Raw genomic sequence first — 20726 nt, 5'->3', positions numbered from 1 at the left:
GAGAACACTGAACACCACCACGTTATAATCTGACACTTTTAAACCCTGAAAATTACAAATTGAAGAGGAAAAAATCTATTTTTGCTGATAGCCTTGCTGAGAGTCAACAGTTCAATCAAGCCAATTGAGCAAAAGCATCTTTCCAGGCTCGCGGCAAAGTCTGAGGTGGATTCTTGTGGATCCACTTCAACTTCTGCGTCTCGCAGCAGAAACTCCAAGTCAACAGTCCCACCTAGTGGCTCCACATCAACCCTGACTCCCAGAAGGAACCTCGGGGGCGGGTGCTGCGATCCCGCTTCTCCAACGTAAAGATGAGGCTTCAAATCGTTGTCACACACTAAAAAGTCACGTCTGGTCTTGTTTGGGCTCACTAACACCCCCACCACCACCACCACCCCGCGACCTTGAGAAGGTTCTGAGAGAAAGTTCTGCAGATGGGTGATAGCGTAAAAACACGCATGACGCGCGTCAAAGGAGCGGAGGCGTCGCCGTGTCCACGCCGGCTTCATCCGCGCTGACGAAGTAGGACGCCACACTTGATTAACTTCCAGATAATCGCTCAAACTCCGCCGTCAGCCCGGTCGCACGGCTCCAAAACCACATGTTCAGCATGGAATTAACACGCAGCGCGCCGCGCTCGTCCGAGGGCAGCAAATGCCTGGAAACAGATCCTGCAGCCTTTGGATCAAAGGACGAGCTGAAGCCGTAAACCGTCCAAAAGATCCTAATGCCAGCACAGAAGATGCTGACCTGACCTCTGAATATTAGTGGGGTTGTGTTACTCCCACACGAGTTCATGTGCGCCAAACACCTCAGGGATACCGTCTTAACCTCTGGCACCGAAAGCAATACAGCCATAATGATCATTTACTCTGGTTTCAGACACCATTTGATCCCTGGAATGCCATGTTTAAATCCAATTAAACTCAATTTCCCACCTATCATCCCTTAAATATCAGTTAAAGCTTATTAACAACATGTCTCTCATGCTTGTAACATACAATAGTGAACTATAACTATATATATATATATCAGAGATAAACCTTCTAACGCATTAAGTTATTTTTTATGCTTGTATTAATCCTAATTTCCAGTCTCAATTCTGCTACCAACAGCAGCTAACAGCCTGTAAATCAAGATAAAGCCCTGACCTCACATCAGCAGGTTGTGAATATGTTTTTATGGGTATGGATTAATGTAACTGGGACTGAAGACCTCCCAGTAAAAGGCCCGCCACTGGATCAAGACATGTCACACTCTTCCGCAGGACAGACCATCATTACTGGCATTAGCATGAACATAATTCAGGAGTTTTCTTATGTTCTTATGTAAATTCAACCCAAAAAAAGGTTCCGTGTACCCAGATCCCCCGTGTTCTCTTGGCCAGTTACCAGTGAATCACTTGGAACTTAAATATTACAAAAAGCATAATTCATCCACCCTCACACGTCTTACCTGAGTCCTTCTCAAAGAAATGACAGCAGTGTCGTAGCCATGGCAACACCTGTGACACATGAAAAGATGGATGACAGGTAGGTACAATGTGGCTGAGTCACTGTAAACAAACGTGTGTCACCTGGTGAATGAACGCACGCACGCACGCACGCAGGCTGCCACCCAGGCGTCATTCACTAAAGGAGACGTCATGTGTCACACTGTGACACGTCTGAAGCCCCCATCAGACCCTCACTCAGAGGCTGCCTCCTCACTCGGTCACGCACTAACCCACACACGCGCAAATCCCCCACGTTACCTTTTTCAGCGCGGACATCTTGCCCCTCGGAAAAGGTCACTCTCCTGCCAGACGGCTGAAAGACGATCTCGTCCCCCTGACGACCGTGAGGTTCTAAAGGCTCCCCGCTGCGATGCTCGGTCGGGACATGTGCACGCACGCACCTGCGTGTTCCCATGCTGGTGACGGCGGAGCAGTCATGAGGAGCAGACTTCATCCTCTGCAGATGGTCCCAGATGCTCCGAAGGCGCTCCGGTCACGGACGCATCTGCGCGTCTGGAGGCAGCCGACACCAGACGCCATTTTCACCAAGTCTGCAGGCGCGTGAACGCGCGACGCCTTACGAATATGGGAAGAAATTGTTTTGCATCAAATGCTACGCCGCAGAGTTAACTTTAAACACGACCGCTCCCGGTATTTATTTTACTTTTACTTCAACTTTTCTCTTTATATGACGTCATCACCGGGCGGCGGCAGCTCAGTCTCCAGGGGGCTGGGTGGAGGGTCTTCCGGTTCAAACCACGGCGCGGACAGAACTTGGGGAGTGTTCTGATCGAAAGGCGAAGTGTGTGGAAGCCTTCAGAGCAGCACCGCGGAACCCTTGAGAAAACTCCCGAGCCCCCAAAGACCCCAACAATGAGCTGGCGTCTCACTTGGGGGTGTACCCTGCCTCCATTCATATGCAGCTGGAATTGACTCCAGCACCCCTCCCGGTGATTTAGGAGTTGTGTGCATGTGCAAACATTTTTTCCCATTAGTGGGTGCAGATTTTAATTTATTTATTTATTCATTTTATGCCAATGTATTCAGAATGCGTTCCACTTGTACCACCAACTCCATTGATTCTCAAAAGGTTCTCTTCATGTTTGACCCCCCACACCTTCACAGATTCTTCTACCTCTCTGCTTTTACCTGAAGCCCCCTCCCAGAGAGCCAAGAGGTCGTTGAGAATAATTGCTCAAAAAGAGCGGTACATCAAGGAAGAGCAGCCTATTTTGAATGGCCTTTGGCTCTGCAGACAGATTGTACGGGAGTTGAAGTGAGTGGGATTTAAGAAGCGCATTGGGATCGATTTCTTATGTAAAAGAAGCTTATGAGGTGGTGTTGCTGGAAAAGTCAAGGAGGGGGTGGGGGGGTTGTGTGGGCGCAAAGTTGTAATACAGAAGATGCAAACTGTTTGCATCCCTTAACCTTTGCTCAGACTGCAGAGGCCAAAACTCAATCCAGTCGCTGCTTTAGAAGACTGAGGATGCATACCTTTTGTATGAAAGAGCCCCGTCCACATATTTCTATATATGGAAAAGGTGGCGAAATCAAAGAATTTACCAAAAGAAAAAGAGGAAAATTTAAACCATCAAATGTGGTCACAAGATGTCGCTGTTTCCCGCCCTGCCCTCTGTCCATGGTTCTGAAACCGATCCACTAAACTGCACCAATAATCTTTCAATTCATGCAAACATTTATGTATATATGCACATTTATTCCAATTTATTTATTTATTCCGATTTAAAATTGACCACTCTCTATACTCTTTCACGCTCCTAAAATAAAATGCTCCCTATATTAACTCAGAATAAAGTTTTTTCTGAGGTATAAATAAATCCCTTTGAAATGGGATATTTTTAGTTGGGTCCTAAAATATTACACTGCTTAACTTCCCATTGGAATTCTGAAGACTTTGTGGAGCGGAAACAAGAAGGTGTTTGTACCAAACAGTGATGCAATGATCCCCAATCATCTGTGAGGTCGCGACCCCTCGCGTTTGACAGTCTTGTTTGTTCTCACGGAGGGGGACGTCAATGACACCTTTGGAGGCTTTATGAGCGAAACTGCCTCGACGCGTGCTGATGACAGGTGCTGCGTGACGTCACCGGCCGGCGTGCATCCGTTACCTGCACACCTGCGCTGAATAACAACTCATCTCAGCTCCTCCGATGACCTCGCTGTATTTCCCCCACAAGCTTCGCGGGTTTTTAGGTTGTTGTTGTTTTTTTTAGCTCACGCACACTTGAAACATTTTCCCCACGCAATGACATGACAACACTGATGCGGTCGGTGCAACGTGCAGCTGCTGCGCAACCGCATCGTTTCTACTCCTCTGCGTTGTGTCGCATTTGGGTGTGAAGGCGAGGCTGCATTTTTTGGATCCTGAAGGAATGGGCCGCCCGGAAGGACGCGGAGGTCTGTAAATAGAATCTGCGGTGAATTCGGCAGAGGGACGCAGAGCACCGTGGGATCAGGCTGAGCAGGTAGGCTGGAGCAGAGCAACGATGCTGGCGAGGAGGTCCCGGACTGAGGAGACGTTCCACTGATCAACACTTTGCTTTAACAGTTTCGGGCAGTTCTGCAGTGAACACCGCAGCACCGTGGCGATATTCAGAGGTATTGGTCATGGAGATTAGTCTATTCAAACATTCGAGCATGTGCACGTACGGGTGCAACTCAGCCCTGCAGAGGGGCCACTGTGTGCTGCTCTGACACCTGCGCCTCAGTGTTGAGCAACGATCTTAATGTCAGTGATTACTAGAAGGGTTCGAAATCTAAGCTGGTGCTAATAATTTTAAATTAAAACCTAAATGAAAAGCCAATAATTAACCTTGTGCAGCTCAACAGCAGAAGAGATGAGGCAGGAAAATGATCAGGTGACTTTCACTAATAAAAAAAAACCTCCTCTTGTCTAGGCTGCAGCAGCTGCCCGGAGTCCAAACAGCCACAGCTGACTGATCATGGGCAACCATACTGGTAAAGATGGCCATGGCGCTACAGGTAGAGCAGTGCTCATTTTCTGTTAATTAACATGGTTCCTCGATGTCTGAATGAATCGTTAGTAACGTGCTTTGGTTTGGGGGGGGGGGGGGGGGGGCAAGGGCAATATGTCCCTTTAAGATGACATCCTTCTGTTTTGAAGACAGCAAGTGTCCCGTCTTCCTTATTTCAGTCTTATCCCACATCCCAAATGACAGTTTGTCTTCAGAAGTTTCATTTGTGTGATCCAGAAGACGTGACCCCACAGAGAGAGATGTGAGGCTCCTAAAAAAACAAAAACAAAAAAAAAAGCTAAAAACCCGGAAAAATCACTGAAGTCAGGCCTGAAGCCTGTTTTATGCAATATTTTATTTTTAGGTGGATTGTTCTTTTTTTAACAATTATTATTAATGCACCATTTTACACCAAACCCCTCAGTGAAGACCAGTTTAGCACTTATAGCAGCCTCGTTTGACTCACCATTAATAAACTCATTTAACATCAGGATTACACCACCTCCTGACCCGTATTCAAGCGTCCCCTTGTTTGTCACAGGCCGCTGTTTGAAACGCTGCCCCTGGTCCCATTTACGTGCATCAGACTGATTCTCCTGCTGTGGCTGGTGCAGATTATAGTACTGTGAGGGAAGTGATGAGTCAGCAGAAATCCGCACAAGGAGTTCCAGCAGATGGAGAAGCCTGAACCATTATTTCAGTTCACATCTATGCTATCAGGCCTTAACATACAAATTTTAGGGCCTGATTACAGGACACAACCGTCCAAAAGATCCCTTTGATTTTGGTTAAGTGATGATAATAAAGGCATTGTGCTGGGGTGGAGGGGGAGCCTTTAAAGCTGGAATTCTCACTTATTTTTCCTTCATATTTCAGGCTCCCCTTTAGATTTCTTCCACACCCCTGCTACCACACCATCACAGCCAGAGACCATCGCCATGGCCCTATCGACCGCAGCTGCCTGCAGCAGGATACAAACCCTGTCGCCAGCCTGCAGCATCACCCCTCTAACCCCCTCTCCAGTTGCAGAGTGGCTACAGAAGCAGCCCCCGCCTGCAGAGTGGGCTTTGATGAGTCCGGACAGTGTAGCCGTCTCGGAGACGAAGGCGGCGGTGGGGATCAGGGAGGCAGTGGCTAGCCCGCCTTCGCTGGAGAGCTGGCAGGAGCGAGACAGTGGGCTGGAGCCACAGGCTGCAGAGGAGGGGGCCGGGGAGCAGACACCCCTGGGTTTACTCAGACTGATGGAGCGCTACAGAGCCTCAGTGGAGCTGAGCCCCCACACTGATGCTACCACAGGAGCAGGTATGTTCTCCTGGTCCTCAGCAGAACTTGCAGAGATGTTTAAAACTTCCTTGAAAATGGAAACATATGAGTGTTCTGAGTATTTTATAATTGCGGTTGTAAAAAGATGGTTGTAAAAAGAGGTTACATCCTCTTTATGGTTTTTGGGGCAGTGCAGTTACTGTTGTTTGCTCTTCCTGTTTAACATGTCCATCAGAGCTGCTCGGGCATCTCATAGCACAGAAGGATGAGCTGGTTGAAGAGGTGGACACCCTGAGGGAGATGCTCAGGGTGAGATGAATCTCTCAAAGATAATGTTTAAGTCTTCAGCACCAAAGAAAACACCCCACAGAAAGTTGACCTCCAGGTTGAGTGTGCAGGACATAGTAGTCTAAATCTGGTGCTCCCCTCCTCCCTTTTTATTATCTCTGTCAAGAACCTGCATGGTGGCTGTTGGAGATGAGATTTCTCCACCATTGCAAGCAGAGACAAAAATATGTGTATTATTAGTCTGACATTTGGTGATGGAAGCGCTCTGGACCTTTTAAACATTGCAACGAGTCCTCTTGTGTTGTGCGCCAATATCCCTTTTCTTTCTGTGTCCTATCACAGAGAGAGAGGCTCGAGTGGCAGCAGTTCCAAAGTGACCTGCAGGTGGCGGTATCTGTGGCAGACCGGCTGCGGATCGAGTCAGAACAGGCTCTGGCGCAGCTCCAGGAGAACCACAGGGCTCTGGAGCATCAGTTGGCTCAGGCCCTGCACAGGCAGGAGGAGAAGGACCGACAGCTGGAGAGTCTGAGGGCCGAGCTCAGAGACGTGAGCGTGAAACTGGCCAAAGTCACACAGCAGCAGCAGCAGCAGCAGGAGCGGGCCAAGCTGGTTGCTCTGAAGGACTCCCTCAAAGATGTCGGTGATCGGCAGACGGAGGGGCGGGAGCGTGTGGAGGGGGAGGAAAAGCCAGAAGCGGCAAACGGTGAGAAGCGCAACGACAGGAGTGACGCCAGTGAAGAGGCTGATGATGACGTCCTGGAGGGCGAGGGAGCAGAGAGAGGCCAGCTGATGGGGAGAGGAGTGGCCGAGGGATACCTGCGCAGTCTGGCTGCACTGGAGAGGAAGAAAGAGCGGCAGAAAACCCCAAGGAGGATCGTGAAGCTGTCTGAGAGGTCATGGTGAGTCCAGGGAAACTCTGTCAGGACACAATCACCTCCAGGAGAACGACGGCGATCCCTAAACTGTGTAAATGTATCTTTCAGGAGCCTGTCTCGCCTGCCCCTGTCGACTGAACCCCCCGGTCTAACCGAGACCTCCACCAAGACCAGCACCACGTTCCCACTGTGCAAGGTACACTGACACTGAGTGAAATGTGAAACGGGTCAGAGAGGGGAGTAAACGGGCTCCGTAATTTCCAGAAAGAAGAGCAAGTGAAACAGGAGACAGCGGAGCGTCTTTTACAGCGGCAGGACAGCTGGTCCAGCTTCTCCACAGGTGAGAGTCAACCTGCAGCATCAGCAGGACATGAGATGATGTTGTCAGATGTGTGACGGGCGCTTGTGTCCGGCAGGGAAACGAGACGAAGACCTGAACTCGAACCCAACCAAGTGAGGAAGTCGTTTCGACGCCATCTTGCTAGCAGCTTTGTTGTCTGTCTGTAGTGACTGAGACCTGCGACTGTGTTTCCTCAGACCTCAGGATGGTTTCAGCGCTCTGTTGAGGCGTCATGGCGGCTCAAGGAGGAACTCGCTGCTGCGCTGGTGCCAGAGTCGGACCCAAGGCTACGAGGTCAGAGAGGAGGAGTCCACAACCCTCCCACAGCGACTCTCCGAGCTGCTTGACTTTGCTGTTTTTCTTTTTGCAGAATATTGAGATCACAAATTTCAGCAGCAGCTGGGAGGACGGCCTGGCCTTCTGCGCCGTCTACCACACCTATCTGCCAGATCTCATACCGTACGACATCCTGAACCCAGTGGACAAGGTATTAAAAGTGGCACGTTGAACCAGTTTAAAATGATCCTAAAAGCTGCTTCCAACATGTTTTGACAGAAGGACAATCTGAACCTGGCCTTTAAAACTGGAGAGAGCGTCGGAATCCCGGCCACACTGGTGAGACCGCTGACGCTCACACAAATATTGGCTATTTTGTTTCAAACCCGCTGGTGTTCTGACGTTGGCATGGCAACTGTACGACAGAGCGTGGAGGAGATGCTGAAAGCATGCGGGCCCGACTGGCAGAGCGTCCTGGCCTACGTCGAAAGCATCTTCCGTCATTTTGAAATGTGAAGACGTGCGCCCTCATCTTCTGCCTCCTCCTCCTCCTTCCTGTGACTGAAGCTGGAGGACTGAACTATGGTTAACCACAGGATAAAACTATTATAATGAACTATTATGCTCTACTTTTTATAGAAAACACACATTTTAGGTTACAAGGTAAGACACAAAGATACAAACACTAGAATATAACCACACACTTTTCATTTATGTTATTTAGCTCATAAATGTAGGGTTTTTGTTTTTTCCTGAGAGCACTGTTATTGAGGTATATTTGGTGATTTTTATTGTTTTGGAGTCAGGAATATCTGCATGCACCCTGATCCTTAACCCACATCTTCTGAAGAGCATTCAATAATATATTTTTTATTTAAATAGAAACTTTTTTGTGTGCACAATGTTCCTTTTGTGGGATTGTATATATGTAAATGTGTGTAAGTACTTTTAAATTGTGGTAACCATTTTAGTTTGATACAGTCCTGGCTTTGAAGCAATATTAATATATATTAAAGTATCCCTCTTCCCCCCAATTAACAGGACTGACTCACAAAAACAATAATTTAATATAACAAATGGCTTTTGATACACGAATAAAAATGTGAATTTAAATAAAATTGGATTAAAGGAAATGTCCCATGAGAGAATTGTTATGTGGCAAATAAACAGTTTAATTACACTATGCAAAGACGAACAGAACTGAGAATAAATCTACACAAAGTAAATGCAGTTTTGTTAAAAAGATGGAATGCAGAGTTTGAAACTCACTTTATCAACATTCCTTAGAATAATGATGGAGAGTTACATGAAAATCTAAAGCGATGGATAAAAGTAACCTTGAGTGACCAAGAAAGGTCATTTCTATGAAGCAGGAATGGCCCCTCCTATAGGCGGCGTGGAGAGTGGGGGCAAGAGGAGCGACTTCAGTTTTGCCGACATGGCTGCTATTTCCGGGTCCTGGGTTTCATACATCTTTACCAATCTGGCAAACTTTAAGACTCCTAGAAGAGAAGCACAGACCCTTCTAAAGAACATGATCTAAACAGCTTTGAAACACACACACAAATGTCCTTTGTGAGCAACATACGTGCATGTATTTAAATAGAGCTTCAAGGCGTTTCCAAAGTAAAGATATTAGAAACTGGTGCATTATGCTCACCCTCTCCTTCATTGTTAAAGCCGTAGGATTTGATGACCTCTTGCTGGATCTGGGTGGCCACAGGCAGCACCAGCTGCAGCATCTTTCCCATGTCATTACAGGCACTCTCTCGAGCCTCCTCCATCCTCGCAGCATTGTCTGGCACTGAAAAGGCCTGGATCACCTCACTTAACACCACTGTAGAGGAAACAAAAGGAAAAGCACAGCTTTACTCATTAGGTTTTGACAACTTTTTAACATATGCACTTATTGGATTGCGTAATGTGCCTTCCAAAAGGCATAAGCATGTACAGAAAGATGACCACAAATGCAGACATATTTGCCTGCATGGTTCATAAAAGAAAAGTTGTTTCTCACCTCTGGTTTGCTCTACGGTGAGGGTGGGCTGTTGTGCTGGAGCTGAGGCCATGTCTGCAAAAAAAAACAGACACCCATTTTCTACTACAATTCGAGTCATTTACATTCGGGATATTATCAATGATATCAGCCACTTTCGTTACGTCCCTTCATGTAGGATTGTTGGGTTATAGCATAGTAAAATAAGCATCATTGCCTTGTTGCACAATATTTTTGTCTTAGATTTGATGAAACAACGTAGTATGACAGTGAACAAAGGCAACTTTAATGATATATTCCATCGTTTACAGACTTTGCTCCATCGTTTCCTGATGCTTTTTGGTAACCATCATTGTTTACTATCCGTTGCCCTCAACATTAAACTACACAGCCGTCCCCAGATATTCATCGACAAACAATAACATTGGTTAAATAAAAGGTTAATAGCGGAGTTGATCAAAAAAGGAGAAACAAATGTAAATGTTGAATAACTCACCACTGATGGAATGAAACTAGCTTTTAACAAAGCTGATACTGTCCCCGTCAAACGTCACGTTTTACGACATTGCAATGTTTTACGACAGCACGGCCTTCTTTCAGGTAGACTCCTGTGTAAACACTTGTCTTAAGCTTAAAAAACAGTGATCCGCACTATAAAATATGACAAAAAGTGCAAGTTAAATCGAATTTTAGTTAATATGAAATAGTTGCACGTCGTACGAGGCGTCCCCGAACTAAAGCCTTTCGTGTACAATTTGAGAGTAAGGTCTGATTGTACAAAACGACTGTTTCGCCCGCAAAGCTGATAAATTTAGGGCGAATTCACGCATTGATCGATGGAACAAAAGCTGGCAGAGTTCAGGGCCCGACGACAGGCTGAAAATGCTGTGAAAAATGAAACGTTTGCCGCTTCGCTGAACCCGGAAGAAACAGTAGACACTCAGCCTGAGAGCACATCTGCAAGTGAGGGTGAAGGTAGCAGAGGGACGGTGGGGGGCACCAGGGGCCCGGGCCAGACACCAGCAAAGGTGAGCCAAGACTGGACTTGTGACCCCTTGTTGTGACCTCTGGGTTTTTATATTACGTGGTAGATGTACCGCCAGATAACAGAAAGTAAAATATTGTATTTGTCAGACACTGATTTGAGTATCTTCTGATCTGCAGGAGCTTATCTTCTTTACCACTCTTAGACTAATACAGTATGATATGGACTGGCAAATCATATTTATAGATTGCCTTTCTTTTTTTAATCTAATAACGTTTAAAATTTTAAGCTTGGCCTCTAAAATCCCCCTATTACTCTTTAATATTTGAAGGCAGATTAGCTTCCCAAAAGTGATAGGATATGTTGCCTCCCTGAATATATATTTTTTATTCTTTATAATCTTGTGGGAACCATGTTTTCTTCCCCGACTTACTGAAAGAATGTACATGAGATGTTTAAATATATGGCTCTATTTAACCTCCTGCTCTCTTTCCTGCAGGACCGTAGTGACTGGTTCCTCGACAGTGCTCTGGGGAGATGGCTGACTACCAGAAAGTCCGTCCTCTCAAACCTGACTTTGCTCAAATTTCTGCTGTGGCTGGTGTTGCTCGGTCTCTTTGTTGAACTGGAGTTCGGTCTGCCATTCTTTGTCGTCTCTCTGTTCTACTGGCTTTACGAAGGGCTTCGCAGCCCGGCTGCCCGACAGCCTGGGGAGCTGAGCGCATACTCGGTCTTCAATCCCGACTGTCAGCCTCTGCTGGGCTCTCTGACTGCAGAACAGCTGGAAGGGGAGATGGGTTACCGACCTCTGGCCAACAGATGAAGACTTTGTGAAGTCATTTTTAATAACATAATACTATAATAAGGTCGGGTGATGACAAATATTGACTATGTGGGGAGTCCCCATGCCTGTGAAGTCAAAATAGGTGATGCTGTAAATTTTGAAACCTGTCTTTAAATTAAAATGATTGTTTAAGTTAATAATATCCTCCTATTGTGTGTTCAAAGGGCTCTATCGTTTGCATATTAAACCAGTTTTCTTTTTTTTTTTTCCTTTTTGGAGGTGGGTTGCACAAACACAAGCACTTTAACTAACCCAAAAGAAAAAAGGGGACATGTTAAGATGAAACACAGTAATACATAAAGTAATTGTCATAACAACTTTGAAATTGGTTGTGTTTTTTCTTAAGTCTCCCTGCTTCAATGACAATGTCTGTACACTTGCAGAATTTATATTGTGCTTCTGCCGAACAACGTTGTAGGAATAAACTAATGCAAAATATAAAAGCGAAATTTCTGTCTTCTCCCTTACAAATGATAAAGCTTAGACTTTCTGTCTTCAACTATATAGACGCAGGATTCTATGTAGTTAGGGCTTACACGCTTTCACTCCAGAGAGTGTATCTTAAAGACAAAGCGAGAGAATCTCTTCCTTGTACTTCCGGGTTTGTTTTAAACCCAGTCTAATGTTTCTTTGTTTAGTTATAACTAGGAACATTGAGATTTTGATGTATAATTCACAATTTTTAACTGTAAATAATGGTTGTTTATGCCTTTAGTATTGCGAAAAGGAACACAATAATCACTCGTCATGTATTTAATCGCTTGTTTGACAGTAGCAGATATCCGTCTTGAACCATCTTGTTTTAAGGTTAAAGGTTTTTCCGCACTTCCTGCTTCTTCAACCGGTCGATACTCAGTCTGTTGCAAACCGTTTTTATCGTCTGGTTAATTTTTCTTGCTCAGTAAGTTTTTGCCAAATGTCAACACCCGTACCAGCTAGTTAATATTTCGGTTTGGATTTGCTGGAAGATTTGCTAACCACACGGTGCACCCGCAACAGGAGAAAAGCAGAGGTTGTTTCAATTCTCAGGTAATAAAAGTTGTTTGTAGTAGCAATAATTGTTGGGTAATGTTGATCCAGTTAATTATTTTTTATACTAATATGTATCTAGCAAATACTTCTAACGTATAAGTCTTTAGATCCCTTTTCCGAAAAATCGTTTTGTTTTGTTTTTCTAATCCAAAACTAATTCCATCCAGCAGGTCCAGCTCTGTCCTTCAGAAATGTCTTCAAGTCCAGCTGTGGTCATGCGGCTTCTGGCCTCTGCCTACACGGTAGCAGGGAAGGCTGGGGCAATAGTGAGGAAGGTCCTTCACACCGGAGAACTGGGAATTGTAGAAAAGGTAAAACGCTCTTTGGGTTTCAATGACGTTTGCCTGATGTGCAGAGTTTAATAAGAGAACTGACAACGGAGTCTTGCATTTTGGACAGACTGGAGCTAATGATCTGCAGACCCTAGCAGACAGGCTGGCACAGCAGAGTATCTGTACTTCACTGGCCCAACAATTCCCCAAAATCACCATCATTGGAGAGGAGGTGAGCTTCTCATGAGTCCTGTTTCGCTTAGTACTAAAGTTACCACCATGAAGCAGTTTTAAGATGAATCCCATTGATTTAATGTTCTCAGGAGCTTCCATCTGAGGAGATAAGCAACGATCTCATTGAGAACGGCCACTTGGAAGAGATCCTCCACACAACGTGTCCAGAAGAATACAGAGAACTCAAAGAGGAGGAAGTGAGCTAGCTTTTGTTCCTACCGCTGCTATTTTGCGCTGCATTAGTGGATTGCAATTTGTTCCCTTTTAATTTGGCATACATTTCTTTCTCAAACGCAGCTGGTCGTGTGGGTCGATCCCCTGGATGGTACAAAGGAATACACCGAAGGTGAGCACATCTATCTTTAGAATGGATCTGCCTCTGCATATGTGTGTAAAGGTGGAAGGTGTGCGTTACAGACTGGATGCATTGTACCGAGTTATGCAGCTCTTTGTTACAGTGACTCCCTGAACAAATGCACATATCACTGAAGCGACTCGCTCAGACCTTCCATTAAGAGCCTCGTTGTAGCTTTGCTGCACATTGCAGCATCGCACTCAGATTACCAATGTTCAGCGTTTTGGGTGAGAAATGGCGAGTTAGCTGCGTGTGATGTAGAACAGTAGTTCTCATAAATGTGACCACATCAGTGTAAATGTGACCGTATCACAAGTATCACCTGTATTTCTTTTCCCGTCTTTTTTTTTCATTTCTGTGCTTCCTGGTGCGCCAATAATGAGCCGATGTTTGAAGAAAACCGGTGAAAGCGGCTCGTTTTATTCTGCTCAGGGCTGGCTGTGAACTGCCTCATCATGCGTGCCGCTTTGTCTTGTTGCCTTCTGCCTTTCATCATCTTTTACATTTCCTTCTCTGTGAATCTGTGTTTCTGCCCCTCCCCCAACTGATCTCAGGGTCAAGGCATCTCCGTGCCCCCTCTCGAGCCCAGACCCCACACAAAGGCTCGGACGCCGCTCAGCCTCTCTGCACATTCCTCAGTATGAAATCGCCTGCAGGGAATGTTCCTTATTTTATTTGATCTTTTTTTTTTTCCCGGCATGTCTGCATGTCGACACCCGTATCAGAAACATTTGACCATTAATTTCAGTAGCAGTCAAACCGTCCCCCCACTGTTTTCTCTCATCAGGCCTCCTGGATAATGTGACCGTCCTCATTGGTATTGCTCACGGAGGCAAAGCCATCGCAGGCGTCATCAACCAGCCTTTCTACAACTATCAGGTATGTGAATCAGTCCGAGGACCCGTGAAACCCCCGATAACCCTGAATGTCCGCTCAGCTCGGCGCAGGAGCAGATTTGGGGAGGACCATATGGGGAATGTCGGGATTGGGAGCCTTTGGATTTCAGCTGCAGGAAGCTCCGGGTGACAGGCGCATCATCACCACCACACGTTCCCACAGCAGCAAGGTGGTAACGGATTGCGTGGAGGCCATGGAGCCTCATGAGGTCATCAGGGTGGGAGGTGCTGGAAACAAGGTGAGCTGGATATTCAGCGTTCATTCTGTACAGCCCGGAAAATGCAGCCCAACTTATCACAACATGTCTGTGCAGGTCATCCAGCTTGTGGAAGGACGAGCGTCGGCTTACGTCTTCGCCAGTCCAGGCTGTAAGAAGTGGGACACCTGCGCTCCTGAGGCCATCCTGACTGCTGTGGGAGGTGCAGACCCTCGTTCCGCCATTATGGATCTAAGCCATGCTTTTCTTTGAGTGAACCTTTCCTTTTTATTGTGCAGGTAAGCTGACTGACATGCACGGAAACGCCTACCGCTACGATGCTAACGTGAAGCACATGAACTCTGCGGGGGTCCTCGCAACTCTCCGCAACCACGAGTACTACATCAGCCGAGTGCCACAGTCAGTGCTGCAGGCCCTCAAGTCCGACTGATGTCGGCCTGACGGGTCCAACATCCAACGTCCACGCCCACGTTGTCAGAAAGTAGAATAAGGACTTTTTACAACTTTGCCAAATACCTCGCTCACAACGCAACTGTCATTGCGCAACTTAGTTATGGGGAATGTCAAATTCATTAAGAATCGCCATGGCAACATGCATTCTAACTGGGGAAACTGCTCAGTTTTCCCCTGACCACTTACAAATTCAGCTTGAATCTTAATCCAACAAATCTTTAAGCAACAGAGTCGCGGGTCCCACCTGGTGAGCAGTTTTCAGCTTTAACAGTTATCTGATTTTCACTGTTATGTTGTAGCTCGTTTTTGATTAAAGTTTGTTGCCCTCCTGTTGATGGAATCTGCATCATCCATCCATCCATCCATCCTCTACCGCTTATCCGGGGTCGGGTCGCGGGGGCAGCAGCCTAAGAAAAGAAGCCCAGACTTCCCTCTCCCCATCATCTGCATCATCCATCTTTTAAATTCTCTATATTAAAAGTGAAAGGTTCTAAAATTCAAAATATATAAACTGCAGGTTCTGCACCCTATAACGAGCAATTTGATTATTAATTTTAAGCCTCAAGTCTTAAATATAATGTAATAAAATAATATATTTGTGATATATGACAAAGTTTTATGACTACCGATGAGCTACTATAAATAAACATGGCTTTGTACTTGCAAATGATCTTTCATATTTAATATGACAGGAACTATAACTGATTGAATTATCATACATTAACGACAGCCGCTATATGTACCACCAGCCGGTATACCAGTAACACTGAGAGAATAACATGCATTTAATAGATATAACAAATAAGAATAAGGTCATGGGGCCTCTGATGCTTCAGTTGTCTGTGCCTCCAACTCTTTAAACCTCCCTGATCTCTTCTGGGCAACATCAAAGATGATACCTGAAACAGAATCAGAAAACTTCAGTCCAACTTCTTCGTTAAGAGGTTGAATGTTTAAGGAACGGCCACTAGATGGCGCTTTAGCAGTGTTCCACACTATACCGACCATACTGAAACAATAACCTTTGTTGATACACCTGGTTTCATTGCATAGTCCCCCATCTGTTATCGTGCGTTATTGTAATTTTTGAAATCTAAAACTACTGAGTACAGTTTTTCAGGGGTTTTCTTGCTGCATCTTAATGGAGTCAAATGTAAGAATATGTTGCGTCTTACTGTCCAACAGCTGTCGTGCAGCATTTCTCTTCTCCAAACAGTTGTCCACCTCAGACATCAGCCACGGCAAGAAGCTGCTCTCGATATCTGGAGATCAGAAGAACGAGACAAAAAACGAGGGGCCAGATTGATATCGAACTGTGGGAACGACACCTTTGCTGCCCGGAAATACGAGGGCTGACCTCTTTCAACGGGATCGTGGAAGTAGCCATTGGTTCTCAGGGAGGTCAGGACTGATGGTAGGAGGCCAGACAGGTATTGTTGGGCGTAGGCTCTTGCAGCGATCTTCTGCACAGTCTCTCTCTCTTTCTTCAACACCTCCCTCTGTTGAGCAATCCTGTGCTCCTGATAGCAACCATGGAAAGTGAGTGCATTTAAATCTAACAATAGGGTGAAACTGCAGGGTGTCATTTCATGCACACTGATTATTCAAATTATATTTTTATAATGGCCCTACTTTTTCCTCCCTGCGGCGCCTTTCATGCTCTTGCAGCCGCTGCACTTCCGCCAGTTGATAACTTCGAAGCTCTTCAAAGGCTTGCTGTTGATCTTTCAAAGTGGCCAGTTCCTCTTCTTCCATCACTTCCTTTAAAGACTGCTCTATTACCTTTCCCACCAGGACCTCCAACAAGGGCTGCACCTCCCTGTCAAAGTCAAACAACTGCAGAAAAGAAAAAAAATATACATAATGAGGGGTAGAAACGCTGCTTGCTTTGAAACTTCTCATGTAACGCTATTAAAACCTGTGAAGAGTTCATTTCAATCAAACAACTGCACAGTTCCAGGCCCTGAGTGGCGGATGAAAGGGTGCGCTCTTGATCTACATGGCCTTATTTTAGACACTAGCATCTTTCACAAGAGTGGCCAGAGCTCCTGTGTCAGATCACCTACCTCTCCCTCCTCTACCTGGGTCCCAACATCTTTGCCAGTCTTGGCAGGGATGAAGAGTGGGGTTGCCGGTTTGTCCAGGAAAGCGTCAGTTTGACAGTCCATGTCCGAGGACGCGATGACGTCGCTCAGTTCCTCCAGATAAAGCTCTGAAAACCAATAGATCACTACCGGCTGTTTGTGAATCTGACGCACCACTGGTGTGGATGGTGCGAGGCTGCCCACATCCATGTGTTACCTGTCTGGACATCAATGTGCGTTCGACCCTGTACGGCCTCGGGGGTCAGAGACCGGACGTGCTCCCTGGCTTGTTTGTGAAAGGCTCTCCGCTTGTTGCCGGGGTGTTTGTCCATCTCTGCAGGAGCGGACTTGTCTCTCTTCAAGGATCAACGACAGAGTGGTTAAAAACAACAAGCTACCATCCAAATGGAATAGTTAATGCGTACGTACTGTTGGAATGATATTCTGGGCATAAGTGTTTCCCCTAACAACACGACGATCGTACATTATGTTTCCATAAAGAAATGGTGTCCTAAAGTCAAAGAACACACAGGAATTCAAATAACAGCAGAATTGGACAAGTTTGGGACATTCTAGCATCCAGCATAAAGACGAACAGTTGATTTCATTGCTTCATTTACTTTATAAATGTCGCATTTCAGAGCAAAAATCTGCCATCTAGTTATGTATCCACATAAGCTAAAGGTTACATACATACATGTTAAAGTTACATACTTTATACGGTGAAATAGTATTATTATTATTACATTTACATGGCGTCTCAGCATTGGCGGAATTATCGAAATATACATTTTCTTTAAGAAAAGAAGCACGCTGCAGTTCTTATTTGCAACAAGAAGTCACCGTAGAAAATTGGAATCATTGATTTTAGTGTTTTACAATCATTTATGCTAGATAAACGAATGTACTGTTCAGCCGGAGGTTTTCGGTATTTGGATCGAATCTCAACGGGTCTGGGCCGGCTGGAGAAGGTGTAGCTCCCATGCTGGTCCTTCTGGTTGTATGGAACAAATGCCATCTGTCCAAATCGGCCCGGATGATCCAAATAACTTTCAAACGCTACGGAAGCGATTCAGAGAAAAGGGGAGAAAATATCGTTGTTGTAGCAACCGTTGCCAGGAAGTAGCGTAGCGACAGTTATGTAATTTCCTAAAATATACCCCTCAAAAATACTAATATTTTACTCCACCTCTTCTCCAAATGTGTTATTACTATTACTTGTTCCACTCCTGTTATTACTGCGACTACAACGATGTTGTTACTGCTGTAGTAGTTCTGTCACAATCACGCCTGCATAATTGTGTAAAAGTCGAAATTCTGTCTAATCAACTGTAACATTATTCGTTATTATTATCATTATTATACGTTTGATATGATTAACCCTCTTTTTGTGAGAAAAAGAGAATGGATATTGTGTCAAATATATGCCTCACTTAGCAAATATTAGGAGGAAATGGTGTGTTACATGTGTTCCTCTTTATGTTTGTAGTTGTGCTTCCACTAATCACACTATGGGTTGATGAAGTGTAAGATGGCCTTCTTCCATGAGTGTTGACCCTCAGCCATCAGATTACATAATCATGCTTTCATTGTTAGTTTTCAGTGCGCTGAATCATTACATTCTTTCCAAATGTCCAGGATTAAGAGACTAACTGGGACATTTCTAATCATTTTAATTGACTTTGATGGGCAGGGATGGAATAATCACCTTTGTATTGCTAAGTTTATAGTAAACAGTGGGACAGGTCAGTATGATTCCCACAGTAGCTTTTGTCTGACTATGGGTGTGCAACATTTACTAAGTACGTTTATAAGAATAAACTGCTCATGGCTGAGAGGAAAGAAAATTGGTTTTGTAACCAGAGGTTTGTCGGTTTAAATCCTTGGGTGGGTCATGGGCCTAGCACCCAATCCCCATTGTTCCCCAGACGCAGCAAAGTGCTCCTTTGTGTTGTCTACTGGTGTATAAAAAAGGGTTATACGGAACAACTACTCACGCACACATGCTGGTTTATTCAACCCCCCACCCCACATTATTGCACATCAAGTACATCACGGCAGGTTTCTGTAGTAATTTATAATCCATCGTAGCGCCGGGTAGGGAACTAGATCGTCGGGGGAAACGGACTTGTTGCAGGTGAAGCAAGTGTTATCCCCTGATTTTAACAGGAGCATCCTGGCGCAGCCGTCGCAGAAGCTGTTCCCACAGCAGGGGGTCACCGTGGCGTCGACCATCAGGTCCTTGCAGATGGGGCACAGGAGGCTCTCCCCAGTGACGTGCCTGCATTTAAAACCTGCTTTCTTCTTGCCCTCTGCTTTCACAAGTAATAGTTGTTTGTTCTTTGCTCCCTTTGGAGCCGTCCTCGGCTTCCTTCTTCCCTTACAGGGCACATCCTGGGTGGGGGAGGGCTTGACGATCCCCTTGGAGCCAATTTTTGGGGGACGCTGTTTCGTTTTCTTGTCAATGGTTTTGCGTATCGTTAAGCGCAAGGAAGTTGGAGACATCTCCGGGGATTTAGGTGTGGAAATAACGTAGGTAGTCTTGGTGTAGCGGCTCTTCCCCATCTGTGTATTCTGCAGAATATCAGGGTAAAGAGCTGTTAACAGGAACCGTTAATGAAGGACTGATCGTTAAGATTAATTACTGCTCAGCCTTAACTGTGCTGAACAATGGAAACAGTTTAGTAAATATGTCAGACGAATAATTTCTTTAAGCTCATTAAGGGTGAGTCTTTCTGAGTCTTTCAATAGTCAGGATGTTGGAATGAATTTGTTAATGATATTTTAAATAAATGCACGGCATTTCCAGCTTCAATTCCTTGTACAACTGAGCCCAAGCTTTGGTGTTTGTAGGGAAAAACCAACGGTCAGGCAATTCTGCAAAGATCTAAGACAAAGCAACTCAACTTATAACAGAAGCAAACTCTTTGTTCTCAAAAGTTAATTTAAAAGTGCAGGTTGTCAGAGTATGGGGCCTGTAGTGGATAGTTAATCCTGCTAGGCTCACTGATTCAGCTCCCACTTGAGGGGGAATGGATGACAACACAGAAAAAAACAAGTTAATTCTATTTACGTCCACTGATAACTGAAGCTGAGTGAAGTTGTTACATTTTACCACGTGCGTGCTCATGATGCAATTATTTCCATTGAAATACCACACTTTGGAACCAAAGCTCGGATGTATGCTAGGTAGTCTATATTTTTATATTTGCAGGTGCAGGGGCTGCTTTTTTAGAAAAGTGACGAGCCGACTAGAAAAGTCACTCGGAGAACACAGATCTCCTTGCAGGTCATTTCCCAGCATATTGCGACTTACCTCCAGGTATACCTCTGGTATATAGGCAGTAGTAATACAAGCATATGATAACATGAGTGCTTTATGATCAAAGACTCTTGACTTTGATGTTTTGAAGATCAAGGGTCAAAGGCCTTCAGGATCCAGAAGACCACTAAAATGGCATATCCTGGTGGAGGGAATTCTTTTTCAAGATCTGTTTTTCATTCCCCATTAAAATAAAAAGGCCCTAATAGATTCTTGGTTTAGAAGCTCAATGTGCAGCTGCTGGGTGAAATGTCTTTTTAAAAAAAGCCAGTGTCAAAAGGAAGGAAGCTCATTGTGCCACCAGAGACACGAGGAACTTCAATTCAGAGAAAAACCAAATCATACCACGTGACCACGTCTAGTTTCCTTCTGTATTAGTATCAGTGTCAGAACATGATGTTCTCTTGATAAATCTCATTCCTATTGTGTCACAGATCTGAATAAAGTTAAAGCAAATATTTTACATGTTTCTGAATCATTTTGTTAGAATCAGCAGTTCCTT

General features: G+C 45.2%; 6 protein-coding genes across 13 annotated transcripts in view; 3 read left to right on the top strand and 3 right to left on the bottom strand.

Annotated features, from left to right (window-relative positions):
* The window catches only part of LOC130516580 (disks large-associated protein 2-like), a 48051-nt gene extending 46035 nt beyond the window's left edge, over positions 1-2016 (bottom strand). For 3 of the 6 annotated variants that reach the window (XM_057017727.1, XM_057017728.1, XM_057017729.1), the window contains exons 1-2: positions 1754-2007; positions 1456-1504 (exon numbers count right to left, since the gene is read on the bottom strand). In XM_057017727.1, coding sequence (XP_056873707.1) covers positions 1456-1504; positions 1754-1771 — 67 coding nt within the window. In that variant the 5' untranslated portion in view covers positions 1772-2007. Of the gene's footprint in view, positions 1-1455; positions 1505-1753 lie in introns of all 6 variants that reach the window. The other 3 variants (XR_008947525.1, XM_057017732.1, XM_057017731.1) reach the window with 2 other exon arrangements.
* A 1577-nt stretch (positions 2017-3593) lies between these two features.
* LOC130515876 (cytospin-A-like) lies at positions 3594-8666 on the top strand. 2 transcript variants are annotated; one of them, XM_057016446.1, is made up of 13 exons: positions 3594-3981; positions 4065-4114; positions 4414-4498; positions 5368-5793; positions 5990-6063; positions 6385-6941; positions 7026-7113; positions 7182-7257; positions 7334-7370; positions 7455-7551; positions 7628-7744; positions 7813-7872; positions 7960-8666. In XM_057016446.1, the coding sequence occupies exons 3-13, from the start codon at positions 4459-4461 to the stop codon at positions 8047-8049; spliced, it is 1662 nt and encodes a 553-aa protein (XP_056872426.1). In that variant the 5' UTR covers positions 3594-3981; positions 4065-4114; positions 4414-4458; the 3' UTR covers positions 8050-8666. The 2 variants fall into 2 exon arrangements, with proteins under 2 accessions (XP_056872426.1, XP_056872427.1); XM_057016447.1 differs by lacking the exon at positions 4065-4114.
* grcc10 (gene rich cluster, C10 gene) lies at positions 8582-10281 on the bottom strand. The gene is made up of 4 exons (XM_057016453.1): positions 10026-10281; positions 9551-9604; positions 9194-9370; positions 8582-9035 (listed from the first exon to the last, which is right to left on the bottom strand). The coding sequence occupies exons 2-4, from the start codon at positions 9600-9602 to the stop codon at positions 8896-8898; spliced, it is 369 nt and encodes a 122-aa protein (XP_056872433.1). The 5' UTR covers positions 9603-9604; positions 10026-10281; the 3' UTR covers positions 8582-8895.
* An 84-nt stretch (positions 10282-10365) lies between these two features.
* Positions 10366-11801, top strand: saysd1 (SAYSVFN motif domain containing 1). The gene is made up of 2 exons (XM_057016451.1): positions 10366-10557; positions 11014-11801. Exons 1-2 carry the CDS (start codon positions 10366-10368, stop codon positions 11335-11337), a joined length of 516 nt encoding a protein of 171 aa, XP_056872431.1. The 3' UTR covers positions 11338-11801.
* A 372-nt stretch (positions 11802-12173) lies between these two features.
* On the top strand, positions 12174-15485 carry bpnt1 (bisphosphate nucleotidase 1). 2 transcript variants are annotated; one of them, XM_057016450.1, is made up of 9 exons: positions 12174-12387; positions 12561-12701; positions 12790-12894; positions 12986-13093; positions 13194-13242; positions 14039-14130; positions 14189-14386; positions 14462-14567; positions 14644-15485. In XM_057016450.1, the coding sequence occupies exons 2-9, from the start codon at positions 12582-12584 to the stop codon at positions 14793-14795; spliced, it is 930 nt and encodes a 309-aa protein (XP_056872430.1). In that variant the 5' UTR covers positions 12174-12387; positions 12561-12581; the 3' UTR covers positions 14796-15485. The 2 variants fall into 2 exon arrangements, with proteins under 2 accessions (XP_056872430.1, XP_056872429.1); XM_057016449.1 differs by having other exon boundaries at positions 12558-12701.
* On the bottom strand, positions 15472-18036 carry rsph3 (radial spoke head 3). The gene is made up of 8 exons (XM_057016448.1): positions 17811-18036; positions 17332-17413; positions 17120-17258; positions 16885-17030; positions 16451-16654; positions 16176-16338; positions 15994-16080; positions 15472-15717 (listed from the first exon to the last, which is right to left on the bottom strand). The coding sequence occupies exons 1-8, from the start codon at positions 17918-17920 to the stop codon at positions 15632-15634; spliced, it is 1017 nt and encodes a 338-aa protein (XP_056872428.1). The 5' UTR covers positions 17921-18036; the 3' UTR covers positions 15472-15631.
* Positions 18037-20726: the final 2690 nt, after the last annotated feature.

This window comes from Takifugu flavidus, chromosome 19 (genome assembly GCF_003711565.1).
Source record: "Takifugu flavidus isolate HTHZ2018 chromosome 19, ASM371156v2, whole genome shotgun sequence".
Taxonomy (NCBI): Eukaryota; Metazoa; Chordata; class Actinopteri; order Tetraodontiformes; family Tetraodontidae; genus Takifugu; species Takifugu flavidus.
Note: the sequence above shows the minus strand (reverse complement) of the source record. Positions and strands in the feature narration are given on the sequence as shown.

What these genes read in the sequence shown, in the direction of transcription:
- LOC130515876 (XM_057016447.1), top strand. Translation starts at nt 4,459, where the DNA reads ATGGGCAACCATACTGGTAAAGATGGCCATGGCGCTACAG. An exon ending in CTGAACTCGAACCCAACCAA is followed by an intron (nt 7,371 to 7,454) that starts GTGAGGAAGTCG and finishes GTGTTTCCTCAG; the next exon opens with ACCTCAGGATGGTTTCAGCG. An exon ending in GTCGGACCCAAGGCTACGAG is followed by an intron (nt 7,552 to 7,627) that starts GTCAGAGAGGAG and finishes TTCTTTTTGCAG; the next exon opens with AATATTGAGATCACAAATTT.
- grcc10 (XM_057016453.1), bottom strand. Translation starts at nt 9,602, where the DNA reads ATGGCCTCAGCTCCAGCACAACAGCCCACCCTCACCGTAGAGCAAACC. An exon ending in CACCGTAGAGCAAACCAGAG is followed by an intron (nt 9,371 to 9,550) that starts GTGAGAAACAAC and finishes TTTCCTCTACAG; the next exon opens with TGGTGTTAAGTGAGGTGATC. An exon ending in CTTTAACAATGAAGGAGAGG is followed by an intron (nt 9,036 to 9,193) that starts GTGAGCATAATG and finishes CTTCTCTTCTAG; the next exon opens with GAGTCTTAAAGTTTGCCAGA.
- saysd1 (XM_057016451.1), top strand. Translation starts at nt 10,366, where the DNA reads ATGGAACAAAAGCTGGCAGAGTTCAGGGCCCGACGACAGGCTGAAAAT. An exon ending in CGGGCCAGACACCAGCAAAG is followed by an intron (nt 10,558 to 11,013) that starts GTGAGCCAAGAC and finishes TCTTTCCTGCAG; the next exon opens with GACCGTAGTGACTGGTTCCT.
- bpnt1 (XM_057016450.1), top strand. Translation starts at nt 12,582, where the DNA reads ATGTCTTCAAGTCCAGCTGTGGTCATGCGGCTTCTGGCCTCTGCCTAC. An exon ending in TCACCATCATTGGAGAGGAG is followed by an intron (nt 12,895 to 12,985) that starts GTGAGCTTCTCA and finishes TAATGTTCTCAG; the next exon opens with GAGCTTCCATCTGAGGAGAT. An exon ending in CATCCTGACTGCTGTGGGAG is followed by an intron (nt 14,568 to 14,643) that starts GTGCAGACCCTC and finishes TTTATTGTGCAG; the next exon opens with GTAAGCTGACTGACATGCAC.
- rsph3 (XM_057016448.1), bottom strand. Translation starts at nt 17,920, where the DNA reads ATGGCATTTGTTCCATACAACCAGAAGGACCAGCATGGGAGCTACACC. An exon ending in CCCAGAATATCATTCCAACA is followed by an intron (nt 17,259 to 17,331) that starts GTACGTACGCAT and finishes TGATCCTTGAAG; the next exon opens with AGAGACAAGTCCGCTCCTGC. An exon ending in CCACGATCCCGTTGAAAGAG is followed by an intron (nt 16,081 to 16,175) that starts GTCAGCCCTCGT and finishes TCTGATCTCCAG; the next exon opens with ATATCGAGAGCAGCTTCTTG.